The 12,311-nt window shown below is 58.2% G+C and overlaps 1 protein-coding gene across 9 annotated transcripts; it reads right to left on the reverse strand.

The window, feature by feature from the left end:
* Positions 1-1,899: 1,899 nt before the first annotated feature.
* On the reverse strand, positions 1,900-11,943 carry SLC26A6 (solute carrier family 26 member 6). Of its 9 annotated transcripts, XM_079934586.1 has the most exons (23): positions 11,865-11,926; positions 11,541-11,689; positions 10,978-11,011; positions 9,850-10,008; positions 9,628-9,767; positions 9,277-9,387; positions 8,565-8,728; positions 8,203-8,367; positions 7,973-8,125; positions 7,575-7,657; positions 7,343-7,490; positions 6,957-7,070; positions 6,708-6,785; positions 6,280-6,375; positions 6,082-6,188; positions 5,844-5,913; positions 4,774-4,866; positions 4,584-4,688; positions 4,151-4,243; positions 3,161-3,337; positions 2,898-2,952; positions 2,506-2,642; positions 2,141-2,282 (listed from the first exon to the last, which is right to left on the reverse strand). In XM_079934586.1, exons 1-23 carry the CDS (start codon positions 11,885-11,887, stop codon positions 2,268-2,270), a joined length of 2,469 nt encoding a protein of 822 aa, XP_079790712.1. In that variant the 5' UTR covers positions 11,888-11,926; the 3' UTR covers positions 2,141-2,267. The 9 variants fall into 9 exon arrangements, with proteins under 9 accessions (XP_079790716.1, XP_079790718.1, XP_079790713.1 ...); XM_079934590.1 differs by lacking the exons at positions 2,898-2,952; positions 11,541-11,689 and adding an exon at positions 10,094-10,472 and having other exon boundaries at positions 1,900-2,282; positions 3,161-3,340; positions 9,850-9,971; positions 10,905-11,011; positions 11,865-11,932; XM_079934592.1 differs by lacking the exons at positions 2,898-2,952; positions 11,865-11,926 and adding an exon at positions 10,094-10,472 and having other exon boundaries at positions 1,900-2,282; positions 3,161-3,340; positions 9,850-9,971; positions 10,905-11,011; positions 11,541-11,645.
* Positions 11,944-12,311: the final 368 nt, after the last annotated feature.

Consider the following 12,311-nt stretch of genomic DNA (forward strand, 5'->3'; position numbering starts at 1 on the left):
CCTGGTGTTCCTTGAACACACCTGCTGTTCCCTACACTACGAGCACTGTCCTAGAAAGAGAACTCTCACAGCTGCATTTCAGCTCAAGTGTCACCTGCTCCCTGAGTCTCCCTCCCATGACCATCCTGGGTAACACAGTCCCTTCTCTTTCACGTGACCCTGTTTTATTTATTTATTTGGCCGCATTGTGGCATGTGGGATCTTAGTTCCCCGGCCAGGGATTGAATCCGTGCGCCCTGCAATGGAAGTGCAGAGTCTTAACCACTGGACTGCCAGGGAATTCCTGACCCTGTTTCATTTTCTTCAAAGCATTTCCAAGTACAGGTATACCTTGGAGATACTGTGCTTCGGTTCTAGACCACCACAATAAAGCGAGTTGCACAAATTTTTCAGTTTCCCGGTGCATATAAAAGTTATGTTTACACTACACTGTAGTCTATTAAGCGTGCAGTAGCATTATGTCTAAAAAAAAGTACATACCTTAATTTAAAAAAACACTTTATTGCTAAAAATTGCTAACCATCATCTGAGCCTTCAGCGAGTCACAGTAGTAACATCAAAGATCACTGATCATAGATCCTAACAAATATAATAATAATGAAAAAGTTTGAAATACTTTGAGAATTACCACAATGTGACAGTGACATGCAGTGAGCAAATGATGTTGGAAAAATGGCACCAAGACTTGATTGACTCAGGGTGGCCATAAACTTTCAATTTGTAAAAAACACAGTATCGGTGAAGTGCAATAAAACAAGGTCTGCCTGTATCTGCAAGTTCACGTTTGAGGTTTACCTTCCACTCCAGTACATAGGATCACTTAACCAGTATTTACCAAGCACTTCCTTGTGCCCGGCGCTGTTCCTGGTGTCTGGAGGCAGTGTGACAAAGGGCCCTGACTTCCTGGGCAAGGTTTTGGGGGTGGGGAAAGGACAGATGATTTGCGAACACAGAGCAGGGCAGTGACACAGGCCAGGACAGAAACAGCCAGGCAAGGGGTGCCTCTGTGACTTGCAGGGCAGGACAGCCTCTGTCCACTGGTCCAGCACAGAGCCCAGGACCTGGTCGGGACCTGCGAATGGCAGGCTCACTTGTTTTGGCAGGTGACACGAGCCCAGCACTGTTGCAAGCTGTTTGTGGCATTTACTCATTTAATATTCATTGAGGAACCCATGAAGTGGGTACTATTACCATTTCTGCTCTCCTGATGAGGATACGGAGGCCCAGAAAGGTTCGACCCCCCCCACCCTGGCCTCCAGTCACTCAGTATTAGCTGGCCTGAAGGCCCATTGCTGCCCACTGGGCCACATGCCCAGATGTTGGTGTTTTATGGTAGAAATCAACACGTGGTTCTTGGCTGACGGTGACCTGCAAAGCCCAGGTGATCTAATTATACAAATAAGCATTTTTCCCAAGTAAATCAATCATGCACATTCTTTCCTTTCTTTTCTTTTCTTTTTTCTTCTGGCTGCACCGTGCTGCTTGTGGGATCTTAGTTCCCCAACCAGGGATCGATCGAACCCTCACCCTTGACAGTGAAAGCGTTGAGTCCTAACCACTAGACTGCCAGGGAATTCCCATATTCTTACTTCTCAGTGCAGACCGGCAACACCTGTGAATACCCTGTGCTTCCTCAGCTGGTTGCTCAGGTGTTCACACCACACCCTCCAGGGGCTGCCCAGTAGCGCCAGGCCTGCCTGCACCTCATCAGGGGTCCCTGAGAACAGGTCATTCCTGAGAAGCAGCTCTGATTCCAACCATTTTACAGCCGAGGACACAGGTGCCGAGGGCTGTGCCTGGCTGGGGAGGAACTTGGACCTGGGACGCCCCCTCCCTGGGCCTAGCCCCGAAGCTCTCCCTCCTGCTCCACACTCCCCCTGCCTGACCCTGCCCTCCCCGAACTTTCCCCCCCAGCTTCCAACCCCAATTCCCACTTTGGGGCACAAGAAGGGTCAGGAGCCAGGGCTATGGACTATACCCTTGCCCCTGCCAAGGCCCCACCAAGCCACAGCAGAGCCTGGCATTGGGCAAACAAATCTTTATTCCTGAGACTAAAAACATGCATGCTCCTCCAACTTGGCCAGTGCCTTATCCCAGGCCTAGAGCACTGAACTTGGAGTCCCAGAACCTCCATCCCTGAGTTATGTGCGTGCGTACGGAGGGGACTCCTGGGTGACATCTGGAGGCAGCCCAGGGGTAGGGGGTCCTCACGGGTAACCGGTCGCAACCTCCAGAGGTGGGCAGTCTCAGGCAGGGTGGCAGCACGGTCAGAGTTTGGTAACCTGGGCAGGGAGAGGAGGAGAGGCTCCTGTCAGTTTCTGAAGGACACGTACTACCCCCTCCCCCAGGAGCAGCTTCCTCTAAAGGCAGGAGGGGAAGGCAGTGGATCTACTGGGGGCAGAGCTAATCAGAGCCATCCAGGAAGGGTGGACTTCCTGGAAATGGGGTCAGGATGGGACAAGCAGTAGATAAACAAACAGAGCTCAGCAACAGAGGTCAGCTCACCAAAACAGGGTTGACGGGGCTGGACCTTTGGTGTTGGAGTGCAAAGATGACAGCATCGTGGACAGAGGCAAAGAGATGCTGCTTGGTGATAGATGCATCGAAGAAGTGCCCCGCCTCAAGCTGCGTGACCACGGGAGCTGTAGACAAGGAGTTGGTCTCCCCTGACCCGCAGAACCCCCAGGAACACCCAGGCACTGGCGGAATGTCACCCTGACCACCACCCCTGAGGCTTATGGCTAAACCCCAACTCTTGACCCTTGACCCCTCCCTCCCAGGACACCTCTGACCTCCAGTTTCAGAGAAAGACTTTTTCCTTGTGCTGCCTGGCAGATTCCTTGGACAGAATCCCCACCCCCTCCCCAGACTGCTCTTGCTGTGTCCACCCCACGCACAGTGGCAGGCGGCCATGTACACCTCCACCTCGATCTCCCGGAAGTCACGGAAAATCTGCAGCAGAAAAGGGGGCCAGACTCAGAGGGAGGCTCAGGGGCTCCGAAGGGGCACTTGGGCAGGCTGGGGGGGAAGGGAGTTCAGAGGGGGAGCTCAGAGGGTTGGGGGTTAGGCTCAGAGGGCTCTTGGAGCTAGTTATGGGGTCAGGGCTGAAGGGCCTTGTCCTCCCCCAAGGCCCTTCTTAGGGGTGCCCCCAGCCCCTTACATTCTTCAAGCTCTTGAGACACACAGTGTCCACGAAAGAAAGGGAACTCAGGTCCAGGATGAGGCTGTGGAAATCTGGCTGAGGCAGGCCCAGGGTCTTCAGTGAGGACATGTCTGGGGCCTTGGCATCTTCTTGACCCCTGGCTGCTGTATCCTCTAGCTCAGTCCCTGCGCTCACCTGCTGGGAAACCAGACACACTGCAAGGGCCGCCCACGGTGGGTGAAGGCAGGGAACATACACAGACGTGCAGAGACACACAGGATCAGACGTGTAAACGGCCACGTATATGGGGCATGCAGTGGACACATGAGGATATGGAGACAGGGAGCCTGTATGTAAAGACAGGAGAGACACATGGGGACACACAGGGGAGGGTGCCCAGACTCCGGGAGCACACACAGACATGCATCTACTGCTCTGTTACTTCCTGGGCCCATACTTAAATAGGGACACTTAAGAAGGAAGGGCATCAGAGACCACACCCCATCCTCAGTCAGCCAGAGTGACTGACTGAGGATGGGGACAAACCAAAAGAGACACACGGACACACGCGCACACACAGATATCCTGGCATCCTGCCTGAGCCTTTTTTGTGGGGAGGGGGGCGCTGCACGGCATGTGAAACTTCCCTGACCAGGGATGGAACCCATGGCCCCTGCACTGGGAGCGTAGAGTCTTAACCACTGGCCTGCCAGGGAAGTCCTGCCTGAGACTCTAATTGAGATTCATGTCCCCTTTGATCCCAGATTTTTCCCACATGCCCAATCCCTTCCCTCTGCCCATGAATACAGACTGCAGGGTCTTGTAGAATTCACAAATTCAAGGTCTTTGGCTAGGCCTCAGATTACAGACCAGAGAGCCACAAGCAGAATTCTATGGCATATCACTAGAGATCTCCCTGTAGAGCACCTGATCCATCACTCCACTCCACACATGGGCACTCTCATCCCTGCAGCTCATGGTTGGCCCCTCTCCCACCTCCAGCCTCACCTTGGCCTTGGAGCCCTCCACATCGTTGCTCTCAATGTCTGTGACACTGGTGTTGACATTGATGGAAATGGAAGTGCCCTTGGAGGCGGCAGCCTAGGCCAGGAAAGAGATGTCCCAGCTGTCATATGACAACCAGGCCACGCAGGTCTGGTGTCGTCCCCTGGCTTTGGGCAGGCAGGTGGACTAGGAGCTGAAGTTTGGGACCCAGGGCAGCCAGGCTGAAGGCTGTGGGGTTCTGACCTACTTTGGAAAGAGGACTGTGATGGTTAACGCCACCATTGGCTTAGGAGGCAGGAGAAAAACAAGACTGCCCGCAGAACCCTGACCTGCAGGGTCACTGGGGGCATCAGGGAGAGAGGAGGAGGGATGAAGAATGAGGGTGAGAAGCCAGGAGGCTGGGAGAAAGGCCGGGTGGGGTCAGAAGGGCCCCTGCCTGTTTCGGGAGCTTATTCTCTTTCTGAAGTCGCTTCAGCTTTAGCTCCTGCTTCCTGAGCAGTTTCTTCTTCTGGGAGATGAGGTGGTCCACGTTCACACCGCACTAGAGCAAAGGGCAGGGCAGGGGATGTGGACACTGGGGAGGTGAGAGACCCTCTGCCCCTCCCCCTGTGGACCCCAGGCCTCACCCTCTGCTTCAGCGTGTCACTGTAGAGCTCAGCGTTGGCAAAGTACATGGTGGCCGAGGAGCGGAAGACCTTCACGCCCGGGACCTCCCTGGCCTGGGGATAGGTCAGGTTGGGGGTGGCTGAGCCCTCGTCTCTCCTAGCTGCATCTTGCTCTCTTTCTTTCCTCCCCTGTGTACCCCGGTACCTGCCATCATCAACCCTCTGCTTCCCAGCCAACAGAGGCCCGGCCTGTAGGCCATGCCCTCCCAGGAGCTGGTGGGGTCATCCTGACCCCTCAGCTGGGCCTGTCAGAGCTGCTGCTTCTTCCTCCAGGGCATCCTGAACCTCTCCCACCCCATCTCCCCTGTCCTTCTTCCAATACCCAGGCCAGGTTTCAATGGCTCTTAGCTTCCCCTTGGGTCTCCAACCCCAGCACTGGGGTCTGTTTTCTGTATGTGGACAGAGAGACCCTCCTCAACTGCCAGCCCAGCCAAGCCTTCCCCGGCTCCCACCCCGCTCAGGACACTCCAGGTCTCTGCTCGGCCTTTGGGCCTGAACAATGTCCCTGCGCCACCCCCCACCTCCCCTTCCATCCAGCTGAGCTTCTCCACTCATGTCCTTCCCTCACTCTGCCTCATCATACTATGCTCAGCCTTCAAGGCTCCATCAGGGAAAATGAGCTCGTTTTATTCCAGAGCCCCCACTTTTGTTCCCAGGGCTTGACGTGAGACTTCTCAGGAGGTAAAGGACGGAGATTCAGTAACCCCACTGATCAGGTCAGCAAACAGCCACCCCTACATCCTCGTGCCCCAGATCCTGCCCCTCTACATTCCTGACCCAGGGCTACTCTGCGGGATGGGGCTTGTACTGCTGCCTCTAAGACAGACTCCTCCCCCAGGCCCTAAGGCCCATACTCTGAGTATGGGGGTCAGAGACCCAAATTCCTCCCTTGAAATTCCAAGGACCAAAGCACCCTTAGCGCCCCACCCCCGTGTCCTTGCCCAGTACGCAAGGACCTGAAAAGGGATGGCCCCGTCTGCCTCTGTCCTACCCCATCCACGCCATCCTCTGGCTTAGCCCCTGCCACTCACTTCTGAGTACTCTGCCACATCTCTGTAAATATCTGTGTCTGGCACCTGCCCCAGGACAGCGTAGTGGGGCCTGTGAAAGAGAGAGTGTGAGAAGAGGGGGGCATTAAGAGAGGGGGCAATGAGGGGGTTCTAAGGAGCCTTGGGTCACCCCCCAAGATGTGGGAAAGCTGGGGGAAACCAATGTGGACCTCACTCTCTCACCAGCTGGAATGAGGGGGGAACCAGAGGGGTGACTCACAGCTGTGTGCGGACCACCACGAGCAGCAGGGAGAAGACTACCGCAACTGCCAGGCCAAGGTCCAGGTTCAGCAGGATGGTGGCCACAAAGGTCACCAGCCAGATAAGCTAAAAACAGAAGGGTAGTAGTCAACAGGGTCTAGAAGGGTCACTGGGGCTGAAGGCCCTGACCCCACCCCTGGGCTCCCAGGCCTCTCACCAGATCCACTCGATTTGCCTTCCAGAGGGAGCATATGTCGGTGAACTGCATCAACATGCCCTTCAGGTTCACAATGACGACAGCAGCCAGGACTGCCTGCGGGAGGGGGAGGGTCACCAGGAGCTACTGAGAGGTGCAGGATGCTGACAGCCCTGACCACCTGGCATGAGCCAGACTGTCCTCAAGCACCTGGGTATGACCCCGAGGGACACTAACCACCTCCTGCCCCCGAACCTAACAACTTGGGTCTGACTCTCAAAGGTTCTTACCCCTGACTGTCGACTCCAAATCTCAACCAGAGATCTCAAGCTTGAAAAACAGGGCATGACCCTGTATCCCTCCCCCTCACCCAGGCCCTGACTGACTGATCTGAGTCCCTGGCCTGGCCAAGGCCCTCAAGCCTGGCTGGGTACGGGATGGCAGCTCACCTTGGGCAGGTCTTGGAAGAGTTCTCCAAGTTTGACGATGATAATGAGGATGAAAAGGGAGGAGATGGCTCCAGCCACCTGTACAGTGGGAGTGAGCGGGCAGATGAGTGGGTTGGAGTGTAGGGGAGAAGAAGGCGAGAGCAGGGGGGAAGGGGGAGTAGGGGGGAGGGGGGAAAGCAGGGGGTAGGACCACCCAGGCAAAGCAGTGTGTGTGTAGATGCACACCTGCAGCCCACACCTGCAGCCCACCTGTGTGTTGCCCCCGGTGCTCTCCTGTACCAGGCTCCGAGACATAGAGCAGCTCACAGGGAAGCACTGAAAGATGCCCCCGATGAGGTTACTGAGGCCAAGTGCCACCAGCTCCTGAGGGGGGTAGTGCAGGTGTCAGGACACATCACTAGCAGTGCGTGGTCACTGTGTCCAGGCCTATGCATCCCCAACCTCCATCCGCACTCAGTAGCCCCCAAAGACTTGGCCACTGTCCCGTGTGTCCTGCTCTCCCACCCTCAGTCCCCCATGTGGCCCCAGCACATCTGTTTGCTGTTTCCCTGTCTCCCACCTGATACTCCATCCCCCCAAGCCCTGGGGTCTCTGTACACCTGCCCGCTCCGTGTCCCACATCCCATTCTCCAGACCTGGTTGCTGTCCACCCGGTAGCCATGCCTCAGGGCGAAGATCTTCCCCAGCGAGATGGCAATGGCGAAACCAACCACAGCGATGGCGAAGGCATTTCCCACAAGCCTTGCGAACAGCTGGGGGCTGGGGGCCACTGGGGGCACCAGCCTGTGAGGGGCATCTGTGAGGCCAAAGGAATGTTGTGGCCCTGGCCACCCAACCCTCCCTGACCTGACAGGGGCCGGAGCTCACCCTGCAGGGATTTTGCCCACGACATCCACCCCAAATCTGTGCTGCAGTCCCACGCCGTAGGAGATGCCTGTGGCCCCGATGAGCTGCAGGGAGAGGACAGAGTCAGGGGAGGTAGGTGCTGGCACCACCATTAAGGGGAATGGAGAAATCACTTTGGGCGTAAAGAGAGAGGCCTGAAGCGAAACCTTCAGAGGGGTGGGCAGAAGTCAGCGATAGGGTAAAAGATGGACACCACCATTTTGGGGAAAGGGAGATGCTGTCAGGGGCTGTCGGCTGTGGTCCCCCCAGTCCTCAGTGCCCACACCAACTAGTCTTTAACTATCTGGGGGACGCCCACACAGCAGGGACTCCTCACTTGCCCTTCCCCCTGCCCCCCTCCCCCCCACCAGAATTCAAACCGTGAGCAGCTCCCCGGGGAGCGGCATGGGCAGTTGTCGCCGCAGCTTGTCATTGAACAGCTTCACCAGCACGAGAACCACCCCTGCCACAACTGCGGTGACCATGGTGCCGACCACAGTCTGGGGCAGCTTCCAGCAGACCTCCAGTACTGTCTGAGGGGAGGGGGGGTCACAGCCAGCACTCAAGGTCCTGGGCCCACCCACCCTTCCCTCCTCCCACCCTCACTCACATAGATGAGGGACAGTGGCCCAGAGCGGCTGCTCAGATGGAGGCCAAACACATACTTGAGCTGCGAGACGAAGACCTGCACAGACGCGGCTGTGGTATAGGCTCGGACCAGAGGCTCTGACAGATAGGTGACCACGAAGCCGAAATGGACCAGGCCCAGCCCCACCTGTGGGGTGCACAGGGCAGTCAGGGGAGGAGAGGGTCCTAGGGGTGGCCGGAGCAGAGCCCAGGGCAGGTGGGAGCAGAGGGGGATGAGTGATGATGATGAGGAAGATGGTGATGGCCAGACACTCAGGGGACCTGGCAAATGGGGTGAGGGGTGGGTCTGGCAGTCAGGGGCCTGTACTCCTGACTGCTCCGCACCTGGAAGAGGCCAACAAGGACACTGAGTGTGGAGGCCACCTGAACCCGAGCAGCATCTCTGGCCACCACATCAACAGTGGAGTTCGAGGCCTGCAGGAAGGCTTCATCTGGAGCCAGTGATTCTGTCACACTGCCCACCATCACGGACATGACAGCAAAGGTGCCTGCAGGGGCAGATCAGGGTGGTCTGAAGGGGAGGGGGCACTGCCCTGCCCTGGAGTCCTGGTCTTAAGGGAGAGGCCAGGAGACACCTAGTTCTAGACCAATATCCTTAGACTTGCTGTGCAAATAGAGGCAGCGCTGGCAGTCAGGTATGAACTCTAAGTTCAAAGCCTCTTGAGCGTGGCTAGAAATGTTGGCCCTGCATCATCTACCTTGTCCCACCTGTATCCACTGGCTCAGGACCCCTCCCCCTGTGAAAAGTGGAATGGGGAAGGGAGCATGGCCTGCCTCAGGCTCTCAGGTCTGTGCCAAGTCTGGGCCCCTTGAGATGCTTCACCCACCCATATCCTCCTGGGCCAGGGCCTCTAGGTAACCTGAATCTGTCTCCACGGTCAGAGGCCCAGTCCTGCCTGGAATGACCCTTGGGCCAGTCTCCCACTGGCCCGGCATCGATGCCTCCCTCCCTGTTCCCTGCGTTTCCTTGCCCTGCTCAGCCCTCCCTCACCCTGTCCTCCGTGGGGAATGTGGGCATCCTCCTGGCTCCACTCACCCACGGAGATGTGCCGGGAAGTGCCGAACAGGAAATAGATAAAGACGGGATAGAAGGAGCTGTAGAGGCCAAACACGGGGGGCAGTCCAGCCAGGAGGGCATAGGCCAGGCCTGGAGGTGGAATGGTAGCAATGTAGACTTGGAGGCCAGGGTCTTGAAAGGATGAGGAAATCCCAGCCCTGGGTCATGGGCCATAGTTCCAGGGGCAGGGATCTTGTTTCTGGCTTTTGGCGGAGGGGTGGGGGGAGGCGGGGGCAGGCAGTGGTTCACAGATTACAGGCCAGGGCCTTGAAGGGTCGGGGTCATCATCCAAGGGTTGAGGGTACAGTCTCCAGGTCAAGGGTGGCTCACCCTGTGGTAGCTGCATAATGGCCACACTCAGGCCAGACAACAAGTCACCCAGAAGCCAGTCACGCACAGGATACTGGGGTAGCCAGGCCAAAACTGGGAAGTACTGGAGCAGAAGGGCTCGGGCCCGAGCATGGGAGCACCTGGGGACACAAGGGTAGGTATCACAGACAGGGGCTACCTGAGTCCTGCCAGTGCCCCCAGTCCCCCCGACCTCAGCCTTACCGAAACCAGGTTCGCCATTGGAGGGTCCCAGTCGCTGAGCTCCGGCTCCCCAGCTCCTCCAGCTGTTCTTGGTTCAGCAGTGGCCGCTCCACATGGTAATCTCGCCTCCTCAGCTCCATTGCCTGCGTTGTGGACAGCAGTGCCTGTGTGTCCCTCTGTCTGGGTGGTGAGGCCAGAGACACAGTGAGGGCACTCCTGGCCCAACCTCCCCTAGACCTCCACCTGGGACCACAGAGTCACCCACCTGACTTTTCTAGGTCCCAAGATCTAGGTAGGTCCAACCCTCCAGCTGGCTCCTGCAGGCCCTATGCCCAGGCCCAGGCAGGGGCAGTACCTGAACTTTGGCTGGTGGAAGACTCTTGCTGGGCCAAAGTCTCCCACAAAGAGGCAGCAGGATGAACACAAGCCACACTTCAGTCCAGCCCTGAGTGTTCACCAATCTAGGTTCCAGGCTGACTGTCCCTTCCAGCCCCCTCCCCCCAGCCCCAACTCTTCTCCAGCAAATCCCAGTCCAGTCCGAGTCCTTATCCAGCTGCCCCACGAGCCCAGCACATGCTGTCTGAGAGCACACGCAAGGAAGGAATCCAGCAAATCAGGCAAGTCTCTCTTCACATGAGAAGGCTCTATGAGAAGGAAAGTGTTGGGGCTAAGATTGCCCCCGGGCCTCCAGCCACAGGGTCCAGGTTGTAGACCTGGACAAGCTCAGGCCTAATCTGGGAAAGCCAGGGGATGGCTCTCACCGGGAGGGAGAGTTTTCCCCCTGGAAAGAGAAGCCCCCAATTCAAGGGGGGTCAATCTCACCTGGGAATAGATCTCCGGGAGGATCTCGCCTAAGGAGAAGCTCTCACCTAACAGGAAAGTTTTCACCAGCTAGGTAAGTTCTGTCCTGGGGAGAAACTCTGATCTGCCCAGTGGCTACCACCTGATTAAGGGAAAAGATCTCACTTGGGAATAGGAGATCTGGAGGGGAAGGGGGGACAGTTCTTACCTGGGGGAAGCTGTCCCAAAAATAGTTCTCACTTGGGCATAGGAGCTCTTGGAGGGGGAGCGCTTACCTGGGGGAAAGCTTTCACTAGCAGGGAAAGTTTTCACCTGCCAGGAAGGTTCTCGTCTGGAGAGTATTCTCACCTAAGGGAAGCTCTGACCTGGGGGAGGCTCCCACCTGTAATGGGAGAAAACTCTCACCTGGGAATGGATCGCAGAGGGGGGAATCTTACCTGGAGGGAAGCTCTCCCCTGCCGGGAAAGGCTTCACCTGTCAGGAAAGTTCTGATCTGTGAGAAGCTCTGACCTACGGTGAGGTTCCCACCCGAGGGGCAGGAGCTCACCTGGAAAGGGCCCCTATCCTGGATGTCCCCGTTGGAGGATGGAGTGGAGTGGGTGCAAGGACGATCCTCAGAGACTCTTGGCATTGCCGGCTCACAGAGATCTTTGAGCCCCGTGGCCCCTCCTCTGTGAGTCACTCGAGGTCTTTAAGGGCTCCCACTCCCGCCACCCCTCCCCCTCCCCCCCGTCGAACCCGTGCTTGGAGGGAGGGGCTTAGATCCTTGACCCCTCCCTCTAGTAGGGCCTGCGGCCAGAAGGGCCGGAGAGCACATTCCCGCACCAGTTGCATCCCTGGGTGGACCCAGGCCCTGGCTATGGACACTCTAGCAGCCACGTCCCGGGCCCCAACGCGCCGCACCGGCGCACCTCCTGGGCCGGGGCTCCTCTGCACACAGCCGCCGGGAGGCGGCCCCCGGCTAGCCCTCGGACGGCGCTCGAGCGGCTTTCCGCACAGCCCGCAGGGGCTGGAGTCGCGCCGGCTCCCGCCCCATCCCTCGCTACGGTTGGGCAGCCGCCTGCAGAAAATCGACAAAGCGGTAAACCGAGGCGCGGCAGGCAGGAAACGCCTGCTCGGGACTCGGCGGTACCCCTTCCGAGCTAACCCAAGCCGGTCGCCTGCTCGGGGGCCAAGGGGTGGCCCGCGCCTCGCGGACTCGAACACTGGGAACCGGGGCCGCGCCCTGCACTCACCCCGGTGCTTCCGACAGCCCCATGGCGGGTGGGCAAACCGAGAGGCGATAGTCCTCACAGCTGGAGCGAGAGGCCGCGGCGGCCCGAAAGGCGGGGCCGGGACGGGGGGCGAGGCCTGAGGCGCGCTCCCAGGGGCCAATCCCCGGGCAGGACGGGGAAGGCTTGGGCCAGTCAGCGTGCCGGGGCGGAGCCTAAGGGGCGGTCTCCCGGCGCTGAGAACCCTGAGGAGGGAGATTTAACCCCTTCCTCCCCCTGCGGCTTGGCTTGTGCTCCCCCTCGTGGCCCGCCTAGCTCTCCTGCCTGAGCAGGTTGTTATCGCAGAAGTGGGACTAAGGACCCGAGCTGGCCTGGCCGTAGCCACGGCCCCAGGTCCCTGAGTAGGGTGGGGCCGATACCACCAGGTCCCGGCTTCTTGCGGAGGGTCCCCGCGGGACGCGGAGCAGGATG

Source organism: Stenella coeruleoalba, assembly GCF_951394435.1.
Source record: "Stenella coeruleoalba genome assembly, chromosome: 10".
Lineage (NCBI taxonomy): Eukaryota > Metazoa > Chordata > Mammalia > Artiodactyla > Delphinidae > Stenella > Stenella coeruleoalba.

What these genes read in the sequence shown, in the direction of transcription:
- SLC26A6 (XM_079934585.1), bottom strand. Translation starts at nt 11,887, where the DNA reads ATGGGGCTGTCGGAAGCACCGGG. An exon ending in CAATGGCGAACCTGGTTTCG is followed by an intron (nt 9,768 to 9,849) that starts GTAAGGCTGAGG and finishes TTGTGTCCCCAG; the next exon opens with GTGCTCCCATGCTCGGGCCC. An exon ending in GTGGGCAAAATCCCTGCAGG is followed by an intron (nt 7,491 to 7,574) that starts GTGAGCTCCGGC and finishes TGCCCCTCACAG; the next exon opens with GCTGGTGCCCCCAGTGGCCC.